This window comes from Arvicanthis niloticus, chromosome 8, assembly GCF_011762505.2.
Source record: "Arvicanthis niloticus isolate mArvNil1 chromosome 8, mArvNil1.pat.X, whole genome shotgun sequence".
Lineage (NCBI taxonomy): Eukaryota > Metazoa > Chordata > Mammalia > Rodentia > Muridae > Arvicanthis > Arvicanthis niloticus.
This window is the reverse complement of record NC_047665.1, coordinates 22,298,785-22,315,666: the sequence shown is the minus strand read 5'-3', so window position 1 is coordinate 22,315,666 and position 16,882 is coordinate 22,298,785. Positions and strand designations below refer to the sequence as shown.

The 16,882-nt window shown below is 45.6% G+C and overlaps 1 protein-coding gene across 12 annotated transcripts in view; it reads right to left on the bottom strand.

Moving 5' to 3' along the window:
• Mak (male germ cell associated kinase) overlaps positions 1–16,882 on the bottom strand; it is a 51,074-nt gene that overhangs the window by 1,931 nt on the left and 32,261 nt on the right. For 3 of the 12 annotated variants that reach the window (XM_034510020.2, XM_034510021.2, XM_034510023.2), the window contains exons 10-14: positions 16,697–16,863; positions 14,417–14,565; positions 8,512–8,643; positions 5,605–5,679; positions 3,038–3,160 (exon numbers count right to left, since the gene is read on the bottom strand). In XM_034510020.2, the coding sequence (XP_034365911.1) occupies positions 3,038–3,160; positions 5,605–5,679; positions 8,512–8,643; positions 14,417–14,565; positions 16,697–16,863 (646 nt within the window). The remainder of the gene's footprint in view (positions 1–3,037; positions 3,161–5,604; positions 5,680–8,511; positions 8,644–14,416; positions 14,566–16,696; positions 16,864–16,882) is intronic. The other 9 variants (XM_034510025.2, XM_034510026.2, XM_034510027.2 and 6 more) reach the window with 7 other exon arrangements.

The window sequence follows — 16,882 nt, the reverse complement described above, 5'->3', positions numbered from 1 at the left end:
AAGAGACATGTGGTTCCTTAGTCAGTGAGCAAGCACTCAGTGTGGCGGTGACTAATCTACACCCTGCTTACATCCCGAAGAACAATCAAACATGGCACCAATGTTAAAGATGACATACTTGGAACTGTGTGGAACTCTGGTTTCATGGAGATATGAGGTTCTGTAGCCTCCTTTTACAAGTGAAAATGTGCTTTTGAGAACTTAAATTTCTCTTAAAAACATTTTTTTTTTTTTTTTTTTTTGGAGATACCACTATATAGCTCAGGCTGGCTTAGAACTTGCTGCATAGACCAGGCTGTCCTGGAGTTCCCAGAGGTCTGCCTGCCTCTCCCATCCGGGATCAAACGTGTGTGCTCTCATATCTAGCTCTACCCTTTTCTTTTCTCTTGTTTTCTTTTCTCTTCTTTTTTCTTTCCCACCCTCCCTGCCTTCCCCCTGCTTTAGTACTAGGAACAGAAGCGAGGTACTGTGCACCTAGACAAGAGCTCCATCAGTGAGCCATAGCCCAGTGTCACAAGCTTCATCTTTTTATTGGAAAAACCATGGGTAATTGCACAAACCCTTAAAGAGTAATCTTTTTTTAAAAAAAGATTTGCTTTGTGTTTTATGTGTATGTTTTTGCCTGCATATACGTGTGTGTACCATGTGTGTGCACCATGTGTGTGCAATGCCCAAAGAGGTCAGGAGAGGGCATCAAAATCCCTGGAACCCGAGTTACAGGCAGTCTGAGAAGTCATGTGGGTGATGGGAACTGAACCTGGCTCATCTTCAGGAACAAGTGCTCTCGACCAATGAGCCATCTCTCTAGCTCCGATCGGGAGTGTTTAAGGGAGCCCAAACCTTTAATGGCAAAGTTATTTTTATCTTTACTGTGTAAAGATTTGTAAGAGGCTAGTCCAGTCTTAGTGGGTTATTGTGGTTTGAGAGAGATAAAATCTGTTGCTTAAAAATCTCCAATGACAAAGGCATAAACCATTATCCAGGGGACTAGAAAGTCTTCTTCAGGCCCTCCTCTCTTCACCCTGACAGCCAGGTTTCATGGGGAGTCTATGTGAGGAGGAGTCTAGTCCTTGCACCGAGCTTCATCTATCTTTTCACTCTGGGCAGCCACTGACGCTCTTGGAGTAAAGGCAGCACCACTGCTGAGGTGCACCCGGCCAGTTCGGACCTTCCACAGAATAATGTGTTTGCTGCTCTGGTTTCCCAGTCTGGCATCCTGACTGCTATATAGAGTATTTGGGGGTTAGGGGGAGGGGGAGGCACATGCTGTCTGTGGTCTGGCAGGTCACTTCATACTGTCCTTACTGGGCTCAAAGTGATTAAGCTGCCTAATGAAGGACAGGGCTGTGTGTCCTGAAGGGCCAGTAAAGGCACCGTGTTTCCTAGAAGCAGCCAGTAAGGTGTAACTGTTGGAATATGACAATGTCAGGTGGTGAGCTAACATAGTTGGCCTCAGGTTCAAATGGAGGCATGAGTGGGGGACAGAGTGGGAGAGGATGCTCGGAGAGACTGAGGGAACACATAATTGTTAAGACTCTGTAGGCTCAGGAAACTGAATCACAGGCCTTTGCCAGAGGCCAGCTAAGCAACAAACAGTTGCTGGGGTGTCGGGTGGGGGGTGGGGTGTGAGGGGTAGATGGGGAGACTGGTCATATAGCTGCCTGCAAATTCTGTAGGAGGCCCAGTGACAGCTTTTGTGACTTGTCGCCCATGTTTGGGGTGGGCTTTTCAACAGTCCACATGTTGCCCCCAATAAACTGACCAGGCTCAACTTGGATGGAATCATTTCGTGGACCTGTGGCTGCCCTCTCCATCAAGAGTGAATGAAATAGACTCCTCAGGAAAATCACCCAGCTGTGTCTCTGTGGCTTCTGTGGGTGGCTGTTTACACAAGCCCCTCCCCCTGGTCTTGTCACTTTTGAAGCAGGGGATGAGGAAGTCACTTTTGAGGCAGGGGATGAGGAAGTATTAGGGGATTTGAAAAGGAGAGTTTAGGAGGTTGTGAAGGCATTAGGACAGAGGGAGCCTATGAGAGGAGAGGGGGTAGTCAGTAAATACGGTAATGACCTATGAGAGGAGAGGGGGTAGTCAGTAAATACGGTAATGACCTATGAGAGGAGAGGGGGTAGTCAGTAAATACGGTAATGACCTGGTCGTGTCTCTTGTGGGACACTGGAAGGCAGTGTTTTCCTAACCGGTTGCTCGTACCACTTGAGAGTGAGCAATATTTACTTCTTTTTTTTGCCTCTCCTCCTATCACGGCCTGGAGGGAGATCTGATGAGCAGAGTAAACAGGGAGATGCAGCGTTATGAGAGGAATTTACTTAAAAACTGAAAGCAGGCCTATGTAGGCTAATCTCACAGATTTGAGACAGAAAAGCCTTTAGTAGTTTTTGTTTTGTTTTGGTAAAAAGACCTCTCTGTTTCTGAAAGTGAGTACCCAGATAGCAGGCACTTTAAACATCATGTTTTGTTTCTCATATGAGAAATGAGAAATGAAGGGCGGTAAATGACTCAACGTAAGACTGGTCTAAAACCGCTGAGGCTCCCTAGAAACTGGTTGTATACAATGTGCTTGCCCACATGGGCAGATGGTAACCATGCCATTCACTCTAGAAAGTTCTTGAGATCAGTAGATGTCCAAACTCCATTTTTGTCACAGCCTGTCTTGTGTTCTGCTGCTGGTCAGGGAGTCATGTCCCCAGGGCAGGGCTGGGGACTTTGAGCTTCTCTGCCTCACTAGCTGTTCCTTTGTTGAACTTCTGTGTCTCCCCATCCTCCCCATCGCCCTTCACTATACACCTCTCTTCTCAGGGGTGGGGGAGGGGCGTGCCTTCCTTTCTCAATGCTGATGCTGCTTGGGGCCGGTCCTGGGGCCAAGCACCAGGTAGAAAGCATCGTGGGAGGGGAGCCACTTGGAACTGTTAATAATGTGAGAGTAAGTTAAGTCTTCCCTCGAGAAAACAGACCTCATCATCTTCTAAGGGCAAGTCTCTTTAGTTAGAAATCTCAGACCTCATCAGGAGATCACTCTTACCCGAAGCCGACGCACCAAGAGGCGCCAAGTGGATCCTCTGACCAGCTGATCCCACTTCTTTCTTGAGAAAGGAAGGCATGTATCCCGTCTGGTTGTAAGTGGTGTAGCTCCCAAGGTTTCCTGCTAATGCATTGGGAGTTTCCGTCAGAAGGGGGCCTTTCAGGTGCCGTAGATCGACTGAATACTACCCTCCTTACTTTGAAATGCTGTACTATGAGCGGCTGTGGTCTAGGCAGGATGATGCTACTGGTCACAGAAACTCTCGCTCGGTCCCTGGACAGCCCAGAAGTGCTATTTTATACCCCTGGGTTCTGTAATGGTGAACCATTTGCCTGAGCTCCCACAGTTTATAAGAATTGAGCCAGTATCTGAACCCTGGACACACTAGGCTTTTTGGTGTGTGTGTGTGTGTGTGTGTGTGTGTGTGTGCATGTTGTACTTGTCTAGCTGCCGTAAGGGTTTTAGGTTCTGAACATGGAGGAAAGCTCTTTCATAGAATCTGGCACTCAATAATTCTCATGGCTGTCAGCTTTACCCGCATCACTGTTAGCAGAGATCAGTCCGAAGGCAGCACAGGATGGATGATGGGGGAATCTAAGGCAGAACCAGTCATGAGGTCACTGCTGTATCGGAAACCAGAGATTAGGGTTGGAAGCAAGCGGCCATACAGGGCTGGAGAGGAGACCAGATAGGTTTAGAGAAGATGGGATACAGCATTTGTAGCCTAGGTGACTGGATGGCATGCTTTAGACAGCAATATGGGAGAAGAATCAGGTTTGGGGCAAGGGGTGTAGAGGATACTCAGGTCAGGATTCAGAAGTTGGTTGGCTTGGAGATAGTGATGCTCAGAGTTGCTGGTCCTGCAGCCATGGCTTGGAGGGCACAGTGCAGAAGGACCTAGGGACATGGACAGGCCCCAGAACAGACCCCAAGGAACATCAGCATCAAGAAAGGAAGGCGCAGAGCTCTGTGAAGGGGAAGATACTCAAGTGGGCACAGAAGCACAGCAAAGGAACAGCTAGGAAGGCAGGGAGACCTGATGTGCTCCGCTCTGCCCTGGGGCTGTGGTATCTGAGCAGGAGGAGGACACACCAGGAGCTGCTTCAGTGTTACGAGACACAAGACAGGAGACACACTGTGACAAACCCTAGTAAATGGGGAGGGGGGTAAGGGATGGAGGTGTGGGGATGGGGCTCCCGGCAAGCCATAAGCAAGCCTCACTATTCAGGGGCAAGGCAGGCTTGTCAGCTAGAGTGCACAGGGTTCTGTGTGCCTTGAGAGTTTCAAAGAACTTGTCAGCGGACAGTTAGGAATGAAGTGTACTTTCCACAGGTTCCCTTTCTCTCCTGGGGCTAAGAACAGATGCTTGCTTGCTCTTGAACAGCAAAGGTCAAAGAGCCGCTTTTGTTGTCAGACCCTAGAGGATGTGGCATCCTGTGACCGTTACGTCTGTGCAACTCTTAACGCTAACATATCTCTGCAAGAACTGTGGCCTGCACCGACTGGCCTTCTCACCATCGGTATGCACTGTGAATCACTAATCCATCCTGTTACTTCAAAAGGCTAGTCTGAAACTATTTAACTGAGGGTGACCTTGAACTCCTGACTCTCCTGCTTCCACTCGCCTGAGTGCTGGGATTACAGGTGTGAGCCGCCACACCTGGTTTACACAGTGCTGGGACTTGAACCTGAGGCTTCACGTATACTAGACAGGCCAAGCTACAGCCTCAGCCTCCAAAGTCTTAGAAAGAAGTTCAAAGTCGTGATCACATCCAGTGGCCACTTCAGAGTGTCTTCCCCCTTGTTCACCTCCTCTTCCCCACAGTAAATTCGTTAACTACTGAAGGACACAAGCGATAGGCATAGCTATGAAATGATAGCTAAGTCTGTCATTCCTAATATGATTTCTTCCATCCTATAGATGGAAACTGGCTTAAATAGCTAACTGAAGATAAAAATAGCAGCAAAGGGGGAGATGGCAGGTATCAGAGGCCACTCACTAGCAGTGGTAGGTACGATGCTGTCCTATTGCCAGAGAACCTCACTAAGAGTAAAAGGAACTGGCAAGCACATCCAATTATTGTGGCTTATTACTCAAAGGGCTTGTTTGCTGCAGAGCTTTAAGCTGAAAGTTGTTCATTGGCTTTGGTGTGGAAACCACTAACATCGCTCCCCGAGGAGATCCACCACTGTCTTTAATGTCGGCTTTCATTTCAATGATTGGGAATATGTAAGACATGAGCATCAGATTTTTTTTTCTCCTCAAAATCCTAGGAATATTGATCACAAAGCAGGAAACGATTCCTTACTTTCAGTAGAATGGGTTTTTTGTGATTTCTGGAAGTTGCCATAACTAATTTACAGCACAATTATGAAGATAGGCATAGAACATTTCCCAAGGAAGAAAAGGACGGTGCTGTGGATGCCATGAGAAGCTGCTCTTCCCTCCAGCCCTTCAAGACTCTGAAGCAGGTCATCCTGGCCTTCTGTGAGAGGGTTGGTGCTGAGGCTGAGAAGAGAACCAGTGAGCCAAAGCAAGCAGCTCCTTTACAGAGCCCAGACATTACCTTGTGGGTCCTCTAGCTGCTCAGCAGACTTTCCAGTGCATGACAGGTTTTCAATCGGTTTAATTATGCTGTCTTCTAAAAGAAGGTGCGTGAGAGACAGAGCCACAGGGAGAGCACAAAGGTGGAGCAGAGGGGAGAGGAGTTAGATGGTTAGTAGAAAGATCCAGAAGGAGCTTTACAATGGGAAATGTCTCTGTGTGCAGTCACAACTTCCCTGTCAGGCAGACCAAGTTACAACACTCAAATGGTTCCTCCATTTGAACCAGTCTGTAGAACTGGCAGCCTCTGGGAATATTAGCTAGAAACAGGTAGGACAAAATAAATAGACAACGGAAGTGTAGTTTGGTGTTCCAGTCTTGTTAAATGGGCAAGCTGAGTTCTCAGAGGGTCTGAAAAATTTGTACAAAGTCTGTAAACTAAGCCAGGTGGTGGTGTCGCGTGCCCTTAATCCCAGCACTTGGGAGTCAGAGACAGGAGGATCTCTTAAGTTCAAGGCCAGCCTGGTCTACAGTGCAAGTTCCAGGACAGCCAGAGCTTCATAGAGAACCAAAAGGCAGGAAAAAGAAGAAGAAGAAGGAGGAGGAGGAGGAGGAGGAGGAGGAGGAGGAGGAGGAGGAGGAGGAGGAGGAGGAGGAGGAGGAGGAAGAGGAGGAGGAGGAGGAGGAGGAGGAGGAGGAGGAGGAGGAGGAGGAGGAGGAGGAAGAGGAGGAAACTATAAACTAAAGTTACCCCCAAACTCAAAACCCAAAACACATCTGTGTGGAGGATTCTATGGTGGGGGTGACTGACTAGAACTTCCAGACTGTGGAGAGTTAGAATGTTACAATCCAGAGCCAATGATCTTTTTTTTAGTTCATTTAAAAGTCATTTATTGCCCACCTCCAGTGTCTGACCTAACATCATTTGCATTTAACAAAACCCGTAAAGTGTATTCCTTTTTGTTTTTTTGTTTTGTTTTGTTTTTGTTTTTGTTTTTTTTTTTTTTTTTTAGTTTTTCGAGACAGGGTTTCTCTGTGTAGCCCTCGGATGTCCTGGAACTCACTCTGTAGATCAGGCTGGCCTCGAACTTAGAAATCTGCCTGCCTCTGCCTCTCAAGTGCTGGGATTAAAGGCGTGCGCCACCACTGTCCAGCCCATAAAATGTATTCTTATCAGATCACAAGTGTCTAACAAACCAAAAGCTAAGATGTCATGAGACCTATTGCAGAGTTGTCTCCCACATCCCGATACACACACACACACACACACACACACACACACACTCTTACTTGTGGTCCCTTCAATGTATTTGGCAAATGTCTTGAATTGTGAATTTCTTTCATAATTGATAAAATTTCATGTACCTACTTTTGGAATGTGTTACCCGAGGCAACCAGAATTCCCAGCCATGGTTACTCATACACGGCTCAAGAATAAACTTCCTCTTACTGCATTTGAAGTGAGAGTTGGGTTTTATATGAACATCCAGGATATTGATGTGGTGTCAGAGTGCTTACTGGGTTGCTCACGTGCTGTAACTGCCACCGTCACACTTGTCCAACCTAGTACTCACATTTTTAATAACTCAATGCTTCACACAGTTCCCAGTAGAAATCTAAAATTTTCATCATCATCGTAGATGTTATAAAACTAATTTATCTCTCTTTTAAATGGAATCTGAATGCCATAATGAGTACAATTCTGTCAGTGTGGATGAAGAACACACGGGCTAGCACCTTTCCACAGGTGAACATTTCACACTCACCCCTGACCCCTAAATCATTTAGCTTCCAAATTTTATCCAAATAGAACTTAAGGCTTAAAACTATATACCCACCACAAAAAAAAAAAAAAAAACCTGTATATTAGAAAAAAAATGAGCCGGGCGGTGGTGGCGCACGCCTTTAATCCCAGCACTTGGGAGGCAGAGGCAGGCGGATTTCTGAGTTTGAGGCCAGCCTGGTCTACAGACTGAGTTCCAGGACAGCCAGGGCTACACAGAGAAACCCTGTCTCTAAAAACCAAAAAAAAAAGAAAGAAAGAAAGAAAGAAAATGTAGATTTCTGTAGCCATAGTAAGTGCATTTTCCAATATTACTCAATTACAAGGATTTGTTGAAATAATTGATAAAAATGATAAATATTATAAATTTTGATTACTAGGCATGGAAGATCTATTGTTGGGAGTAGAGGCTAACAGGGTGAGTCCCTTCAAGTTGTCTATGTGCCACCAAGCGAGTGTTCCGCACAGGGGTTTCTGAGGCTCAGCTAGAGAGCTCTCATCTTGACTTTCATTTGTGGAGATAGAAGCCTGGGGAAACCTTGCTGATGTGACTACTTTGCTGAGAACCATTTTGTTACTATTCTCTGCACTCCAGATTTATGGACCACACATATGTAGCAATTTATGACAACCCTTTTTAATTTACTGTCAGCAAACAGTTCAGTGATATCCTCTTTTAATCGTCTAAATGCTAAAAACTGGAAACACCTTGACTTTGTGGTGTGAGGGAATAGTCTCTACGTGTTGTAGCCCAGGCTGGCCTCAAACGCTTGGTCTTTCCAGCAGTCACCCAGGTTTTGCAAGGAGCAGCTACCTCCTTTCTCAATGTATGCAACTGTCCCTTTGACTGACACCTTGGGTAAGTTTATGTTTGGGGTCAACTTAGCAAATGAGAAGTCCTTTCTGTTTGGGAGGTGGGAAAACTGAAGGTAGGTTTGCTAAGAAGGCAGAGCCACCTAGGAAGAATCCTGGTGGCAGGTGAGGGGCTGACAAACTGAAAATATCCGTGCTCAAGAATTTTTTGGATAATTTTTGTGTGACTTGTGTCTCCCCTAGAGCCCTACAGATCTCCGATGGATGACATGCCTGTGGTATATTTACAACCAAACATCAGACATTGATAGGTAGGTGACTCGAATCCGTTACCTGCGTTACTCCTCTTGAAAGAAAGGTCTGCCCCCATGGATCCCAGCGACTTAGGAAAGAGCTGATTATTCCAAGAGTGTGAATTTATACTCTTGCCTCCAGCTACCAAAGACACGTTCTTGGGGTTCACACCTGAGAAGAACAAAGCAGTAGAGTGTGAACGTGGGCCCGAGGGAAGATGCATGCTTCCACGCAGCCTGGGCATCCTGTGGACAGGAGGCTGGTGATAAGTGTAGGTTAACGTGTGGCCAATGTTTTTACTCCTTTTTAGTGAACTCCAACAAGATTCTGAGCCCTCAGCACAAATCTGGAATCCTAACAGCGCACACTTCATCTCCTGTAATACAAACAGCAATAGACCCTTGACCCCACCCCTGCAAAACACCCTACTAGAGAGAGAGAGAGAGAGAGAGAGAGAGAGAGAGAGAGAGAGAGAGAGAGAGAAACCGAGGAAGCAAGCACTTTTTTCCCCCATCAAAACCATGAATGGGCCCATGTCCCTCACCTACAGGGCAGAGCCTTGGTGAACAGTTGGCATACCAGGGAAGAAAGATGTGACCTAAAGACATAGCAAAAGCCTCCAGCTCATTACCACCTGGGGCCGGAAAGGCGCTGACGATGTACTGGGGAGGAGAGTGGCTTTAGTTACATTAGACAGAGTCTGAAACATCAGTTCCATCACGGGCTTCGGTGCTGGGGGTCAAAGGGGGCTTTTTCTACTTGCTGCTATGAAAGCTTTGAACATGTCCTGAGTTGGTTTGCGACTGGCTACTCAGCTCTGAGTGGCTGATAACTTGGCGTGGTCTAACCACACCCCGCAATGCCATTAGCTAAGGCTGACGTCATCTCGGAGGGAGTCAGAACTGTTCTCTGGTGGGCGGGGCTTTCCCACTCACGTGCTGGACTTCCTTAGGAAGAATTAGTGCGTGTGTGCGTGCGTATGAGACACGAATAGTGCTTCTTTTTGAAACCAGAGCTATGGAACTTGGAGAACCCATTATTGGTTCTCTGAGGAAGGACTAGTTGGGTAAATATAGCTTCTCTCTCTTACAGGAGAAACACCTGTAAATTCGGCTTCTGATGGAACACTTACAAAGAGCTACAGTGGCAGTTATCTGACAGAGGAGGATGCAGTACATGAAAGGAGGAGGGGCCATTTGAGGAATAGGATAGGGCTGGCAGCAGGGTAGTAGCAAGGGTGAGGTAGGAAGGAGCAAGTCTGAGCAAAGCAGACATGTATTTATAATAATGATAACAATAATAATTATATTATTTTACCCTGTATATTATTATACCCTGACCCCCCCCCCCAAAAAAAAAAGAGAGAGAGATTAAAAAAGAAGGTGCAGCAGGTTACAATTTTTTGTAATAAAAAGTTTATTCAAAGGGAGTGTGGGCCTCAGAGATGGCTCAGCAGGTGACTGCTCACTGTACAAGCATGAGGGCCTGAGTTTGGGTCCCCAACACCTATGAAAAAAGCCAGCTGTGGTAGTGTGCACCTGTAACCCCAGCACCACAAGGTTCCAAAGCCTTGCTAGCTGGACAGTCTCACCAACTTGTGAACTCAGGTTCAGCATCTCCAAAAGGAAGCTAGATAGATAGATAAATAGATAGATAGATAGATGAGTGGGTGGATGGATGGGTGGATGGATGGATTGATGGGTGGGTGGGTGGGCCTCTGGGCTCCACATGTGCATATGCAGGCACATGCACCTGCATACATATGGACATACACTATGCATACAAAAGGAAATGTGAGCTCGGGAGATTGGGAATCTACACTATAGTCCATATAGTGTTCATAATTGTTGTTCAGTAAAGAACGGCTTATGAATATTCCAATTATTTTGTTAATGCAGCCATGGCAATAATCTTAAATAGGTAATTTTTTTGGTCTTAAAAATTTCTATTTATAAAGGCAGGCATAGTGGCACATGCCTTTAACCCTCCCCCGCCCCCCCCAGAACTCCGGAGGCGCAGGCAAGTGAGTCCCTGTGAGTTTGGGGCTAGCTTGGTCTACAGAGCAAGTTCCAGGACAGCTAGGGCTACACGGAGAAACATAAAACAAACAAACAAACTAACAACCCAAGCCAAAAACAACCTTTCTATTTATATACTTAAATATTTGAATAAAAAAATGGCACTCTGATAAAAGTGTATTTTACAGCCTATAGGATGCCTTGAATCATTTAGAAGTTTACACTAGATTTCAGGAAAAAAACTCATGTTTTTGTTTGTTTATTTTCTGTATTATAAGGGAAATATATAAATTTCACATATAACTATATATATTTTTAGAATATAATAGAATGGTTTCCTCTTCCTTTTTCTGTCTCCAAATCCTCCAGTATTCCCTTCCTTACTCTTTCAAATTTATGACCTCTTTCTCGTTAATTGTTGCATGCATATATGTATGTGTATACATATGTGTGTTCCACTCGCTCAGTCTGCAGACTGCTACTCATATGTATGTTTGCAGGGCTGACCATTTGGTATGGCATAACCTGTTGGTGTACCTTTCCCGGAGGAAGGGTATTTCTCCCCTCTCAACAGTCCTCAGTCACCTGTAGTTCTTGGGGTAGAGGCCTTAAGGTCTTCCTTTTGACCCCCTAACCCACTTTTGGCATATCTGTTGATGTCTTTGCTCAGCTCATGTTTAGGCAACTATGCTGGTGAGACTTTATGGATGTAGCTTCTGACATCACTAGACGACTCAGTCTCTGGGCCTCTGGCTCCTACAGTCTTTCCACCCGTCTCCTGAAATGTCCCCTGAATTTTAGGTGTGGGAGTTGTGTTGTGATGTATCCACTGGAACAGGGCTCCACAACTGTGAATTTGATTGGTTGTGGCTTTTCTGTAATGGTCTCTGTCTATTGCAAAGAGACGTTTTCTTGACAAGGGTACACTTATCTGAGGGAGTAAGGTCAAGCATGTAGAGTGTAATTAGAGATAATGCTGGTTTAGAAAAGTGGGGGCTTCAGGTTCTCCTCCATGACTTCACTAGCCCTGGGCTGGTATTTTTCTTAAAGTGAATACATCCACTATTGAAGGTAACTATTTTAATTCAAGTTCCTGAGATAAAGATGCTAGGAAGCAGGTACACCCTGGAATTGTAAATTGTGAGTGGAAGAGCCTTGACTGGATACTACATGCCAACTAGGAAGAGGCAGACATACAGTTTGATATACTAATGATGCATTGTTACATGATTTCTTGCTTCAGTGATGTTTTATGAAGTCAATTAGCAAACACTGACTGTGCACATACCATGTGCCAGGCAGTTCATGAGGGAGGGTGGAGAACCTGATGGACTAGTTCTGTTCTTTTGGCTCTTACAATCTAATACAGAGGACGACACTTACAATTCACTGGATAATGAGTTGTGCCAAACTGCTTAGAAAAATATGGTCTTATATGTCAATAACAGAAGGAACAGAGTCTTTCTCTTAAAGAAGCAATTTGGGGCCAGAGAGATGGCTCAGTGGGTTAAGGTGCTTGCCAGGTAAATCTGGAGATCTGAATTTGATCTACGTGATCACCGTAGTGGAAGGATAGACCCCACGAGCACATGCAGACACACTCTTAAAATCACAATAGCGAGAAAACCATTTTTAAGTTAGTTAAACCATGATCACAACCAGGTTTGGTGGTGTGCTCCTGGGTGACATCAGTGTCAGCCAGGGACCTAAACAGTGAGAGAGCGAAGAGATGCACAGCACAGACACAGCAAGGACAGAGTGGTGGTGGTGGTGGGGGGAGGGAGCAGGGAGCAGGTTCTGTGGTCATTTGTTAAAATGGATCTAAAGGGGCTAACTCGGGAATTTCAAAGGGCAGCAAGGACGGTGAGTGAGTGCTCAGTGGGGAGAGAGAAGGTTCCACTGAGCAGAATTTGTAGAGTGCTGTGGAACGAGTCCTTCTGATGTCCAGCAGTGGTGACACCGGCTCCTGAAGCGAGTCCCGGTTTTAGGGTGAGACCAGAAGGCACCACCAAGAGACTGAGAAACTGTTAGTGTTTTCACTGCATCTTTATCTGTAGCCAGTACCTAGCAATAATTAAGTACCCAAGGCTTATAAGGTGAGAGGTCCGATGGCCTCAGTCCCATTATGGGCAATACACAGAACCGCAAGGCCTGACTGCTAGTGCAGACTCTGATCTGTGGCAGGTCCCACTACAGCACTTGCATCTCTTTCCCTGAAGGCCATTGCTATAGATCTGTCAATCCTTGTATGATGTCCGGTTTTCTTGACAACCATATGGTATCTATATGACCCTTATAATCCAGAGGATTGATCTAAGGCTTTTCATATACTTGGCTTTAGGGTTAAAAAGTAAGTTCTCCATGTACTATTCTTTCTAAGTCCTAAATACTCAATTATAAGAATAATTCTGGAAGCTGGGCATAGCACACCTTTAACCCCAGCGCTCAGGAGGCAGAGGCAGGTGGATCTCTGAGTTTGTGGCTGTTTTGGTCTACAGAGGGAGTTTCAGGACAGTCAGAGGCTATATGGAGAAATTCTGCTTTAAAACAAAACAAAACAAACAAACAAAAAATTGAGTCAAAATAAGCACCAACAATGGCTCTCTCTTGTATTCATTGTCCGCTAATTCAGAGCTGCTGGTTCCTAACAGAGAATCAATAAATATGTGCCCAAGTGGTTCAACTTAGCCCAGCCTCAGCCAGCATGAGGGAAGATCTTCAGAACAGAGTCGAGCCTGCTCCAGGCTCAGTTTGAGTTATAAACAATTCTTTTGCTATTTCGAGTCCAGTTTTCAGACCACGTTTACAGCTGTACTACTACCCGTGTGAAGTGCCCTGTGGCGTCTGTTAGAGCTTTCTTCTCAAGGAGGAAATGAGAGGACTGGTCTGACGGCTTGACATGGATCCTTAAAAGCCATATTGGGAAGTGGATCCATGGAAATGGGGGCCGCGCTGAGCTCAGGAGTCTTTGCCAGTGACTTATGGTGGGTCACTTCTACCACCAGAGGGCAGGGCCAAAGTTTATACATGACACAAAATGAAGTGCCAGTTTGCTAAACTTCAGTCCTTCAAATGTCTTTACACTCGTTTCAACAGTATTCCCTGGGGGTCTGTGTTCAGGAACGCCCATTACCTCCATGCTCTTGCTGTCAGCCTGGGATGCTCATGGTTCAGCACCAAGCTTTACAAAGCTGCTGGCACCCAAAGAATCCCATGTGTTCCTTTCTAAAGCAGAAACCTCAGTGCTTCCTTTCAGCTCCTCTCACTTCCTGAAGGACTTCCCTGCCCTCCCCCACCTCACTCCTCCTCTCTCAAATCAACAGCATCTACATCTGCAAGGGATCACTTCTACCTACATGCAAACCCACTGATTCCTCTCACTCTGTATCTTCACCTAGGCTTACCTACCAGCAAGGCCCACATCTGCACTGTACCTACTTCCATCTCTGCTGCCTCTACTCTGGACACATGCAATAACACCTTGACCAGCCTCTTTGTGTATTTGAGTCTTTAGCCTGTTCTTTCCAGCAGCCAGAAGACGCTTGTAAATAAATACATACAGCACGCCATTTAGGAAACAATATATTGTTTAAATTTACACTTGTAATAGGGTGCCCAGTTGCTTTAATAAATTTGACCACTTAATAAGTGCACATCTTTGGCCAGGCTTTGGGGAAGCAGAATGATCATCGTTATGACAACAGGAACAGCTGCTAAAGTCCTGGAACTCTGTTTTCTCCTTCCCTGGTGCCATCTTTTTATAGATACCAAGGCCCTTTACTCTGCCCTAGCAACACTCTGGTTAGCAACAAACATTTGTTGTCTTGAACCAGGGTATCAAATGGCTCAGGTTGGCCTGGAATTCCCAGTCCTCCCACTCCCATCTTCTGAGTATTGGGATTAAGGGGTAAATTTTCTCTACTTACCTGGAAGGTATCTTGATTGTTTCAAATAGTACTGCTTAGCCGTTGAAGCAGTTGTCAAGTTTGTATCAGATTTTAAGGGAACAGACGCATGTAAATTCCTATTTTCCCCCTTCAAGTGGTTGGAGACTGGGAGTCCTGACTCTGGCAACCTTGGAGGTCAACACAAAGCACCAATCACTGCATGAAAATCATTCCTCCCCCACCCCATCTCTTTCAGTGATTAAATGAGTTGATGTAAAACCATTAGTCCTTTTGTTGCTGAGACTGCTAAATGATAACATGCACCCCCCTTCTCTGCCAGCACAGGGACTCATTTCTGACTCTAGGCAGGTGGTGGCAGAACCTCTAGAGCAGTTAATGGGCGTGTAATCCAATTCACCTCTTCTGGAATTACTACAGCCATGGAGCCATAATGCTGGAGAACCACATGGCAGTCATAGCTGTCTCCTCCTGCTACTAAAGTCATCTCTATCCCTAGACATCCTGAGTTGGGGAGGACTCAGGCTGCACACTCTTGGGCAGCTCTTGATACAGGCAGCACTGTTTTACTGGGGATGGGCCACCATTTCTGGCTTCTTGTCCTCTTATTGTGCTGTAGTTTTACTATTTATGGAAAATCTACTCAGGCCTTGTCGTCCATCCACCTCTCTCTCAGAGGACTGAACCAGACTCTTAGACATACATGACAAACACTACACTGAGCCACACTGCCAGCTCCTTTTTCATTTGGAGAAAAGATGCCCCTTAAGTTGCCCAGGTTAGCATTGAACTTGTGGTCCTTATCCTCCGAAGTGGCTGGAATTACACTGTGTGCTACATGGAGACTCTCTGTGTGTGTGTGTGTGTGTGTGTGTGTGTGTGTGTGTGTGTGTGTGTGTGTTGTTATTGTAGCTGTTATTATTTTAGGATGTGACTCTTTGAGCTCACTATGTAGGTAAGTGGCCTTGAAGTCCTGATCTCTGATTCCCTTGTCCCATTTCCCAAGTGCTAGAATTACAGGCAAGTGTCATCTGGTTTTTCTTTTGTTTGGTTGGCTATTTTTGTTTTGTTTTGTTTTATTGTTGTTATTTTGGTCTGATTTTGTCAGGTGGGTTTTCGGTTGTTTTGTTTCTTTTTTGAGACCAGATATCAACTGTATAATCCAGACTGGCTTTAAACTTTTGTTTGTTTCTTCCTCAGACTCCAAATTAGCTGGGGCTATAGGTGTCAGCAATATGTTCTATAGGTTTGCTCTTAGAGGAAGGATGTGTAAGGAGCTTCCACAGAGCCTCTGGAGCTTCCCATGCCAGGCTTCTCATTTCCGCCATGTTTAGCACCTCAGAATTATATCCAAGGACCACATAAGACCTAGCATGGTCGAGTAATGATTGAGGTTCTTGCTAAGGTCAAGTATTGTAGGAAAGAGAATGTATGTGACTAGCTTGGGAGCTATAGACTGAGAGTCACTCACCCATGTGCACCCTTGACAGTCTCTATGTGACGTCAGAGGGAATGGCCCACCCCTGTGTGCTCTTGATAGATTTTTTTTTAAAAATGTGTCATCAGGTATACAATCTGTAAAGGAAAGATGTTTGCACTACGCAATGCAAGTGTTTTCCAGACTTGTGACATGGCTGTCCCTCTTACTCTTCTTCTGTTTCAGGGAGAAAAGTACACGAAAGCATGTTCCCAAGATGTTCAACAAGATTCAGGCCGTCCTGTTCAGAGCAGTCAGAGTGGTGAGCTGATGACGGCTCGACTCCTGAGAACAGGGAGCCGCTGGACACTGAACTTCCAGGACAGGTTTTGAAAATGACCTTCAAATGTTTTAATAGGCAGCAATCTAATCATGACCTCTTGATGCCATCAGAGAAAACCATAAGATTTGCATATGATTCTCTGCATTCTACATGCAGGAACGTCAAGTTCAGACAGGAATGGTGATGATCACAATTCAGGGCAGTGTGCTGGGTGTGGCTGGCACGTACTGTGGTTCCAGCCACTCAGGAGACACAGAGGGAGGACTACTCCAGTCTACAAGTTTGAGACCTGCCTGGGCAACATAGCTAGACAATGTCTCAACAACAACCACAACCACAACAACAACGACAAAACATAAGAGCAATATAAAGACTGAATAAGTGCTTTGTTCTACACACACCACTATTTTCTGGAGGTATTTATAAAGATATCTGGGTTTTGTAGAAGAAAGAACTGATCTTTGTGGTTGTGTTTAATGGGTGAAATACATACATTTAATGCACAGTGAAATACATCTCCCTGGTGAGTGTGCAAACTTACCGAAATGGAGACTCCTTCTTCTTCTCCTTGAAGGCATCCATGCTCGGTTTCTTGGAGTGGGAGGCCCCCAAGTCATCCTCAGTGTCGTCACAGCTGTCTCCAGACTTGAAGACGGTCTGACCCCACCGTCTCCTGGCTCCCTTATGGCCCAGTGTGCTGACTGGATTCTGTGGGGGAAAAACAAAG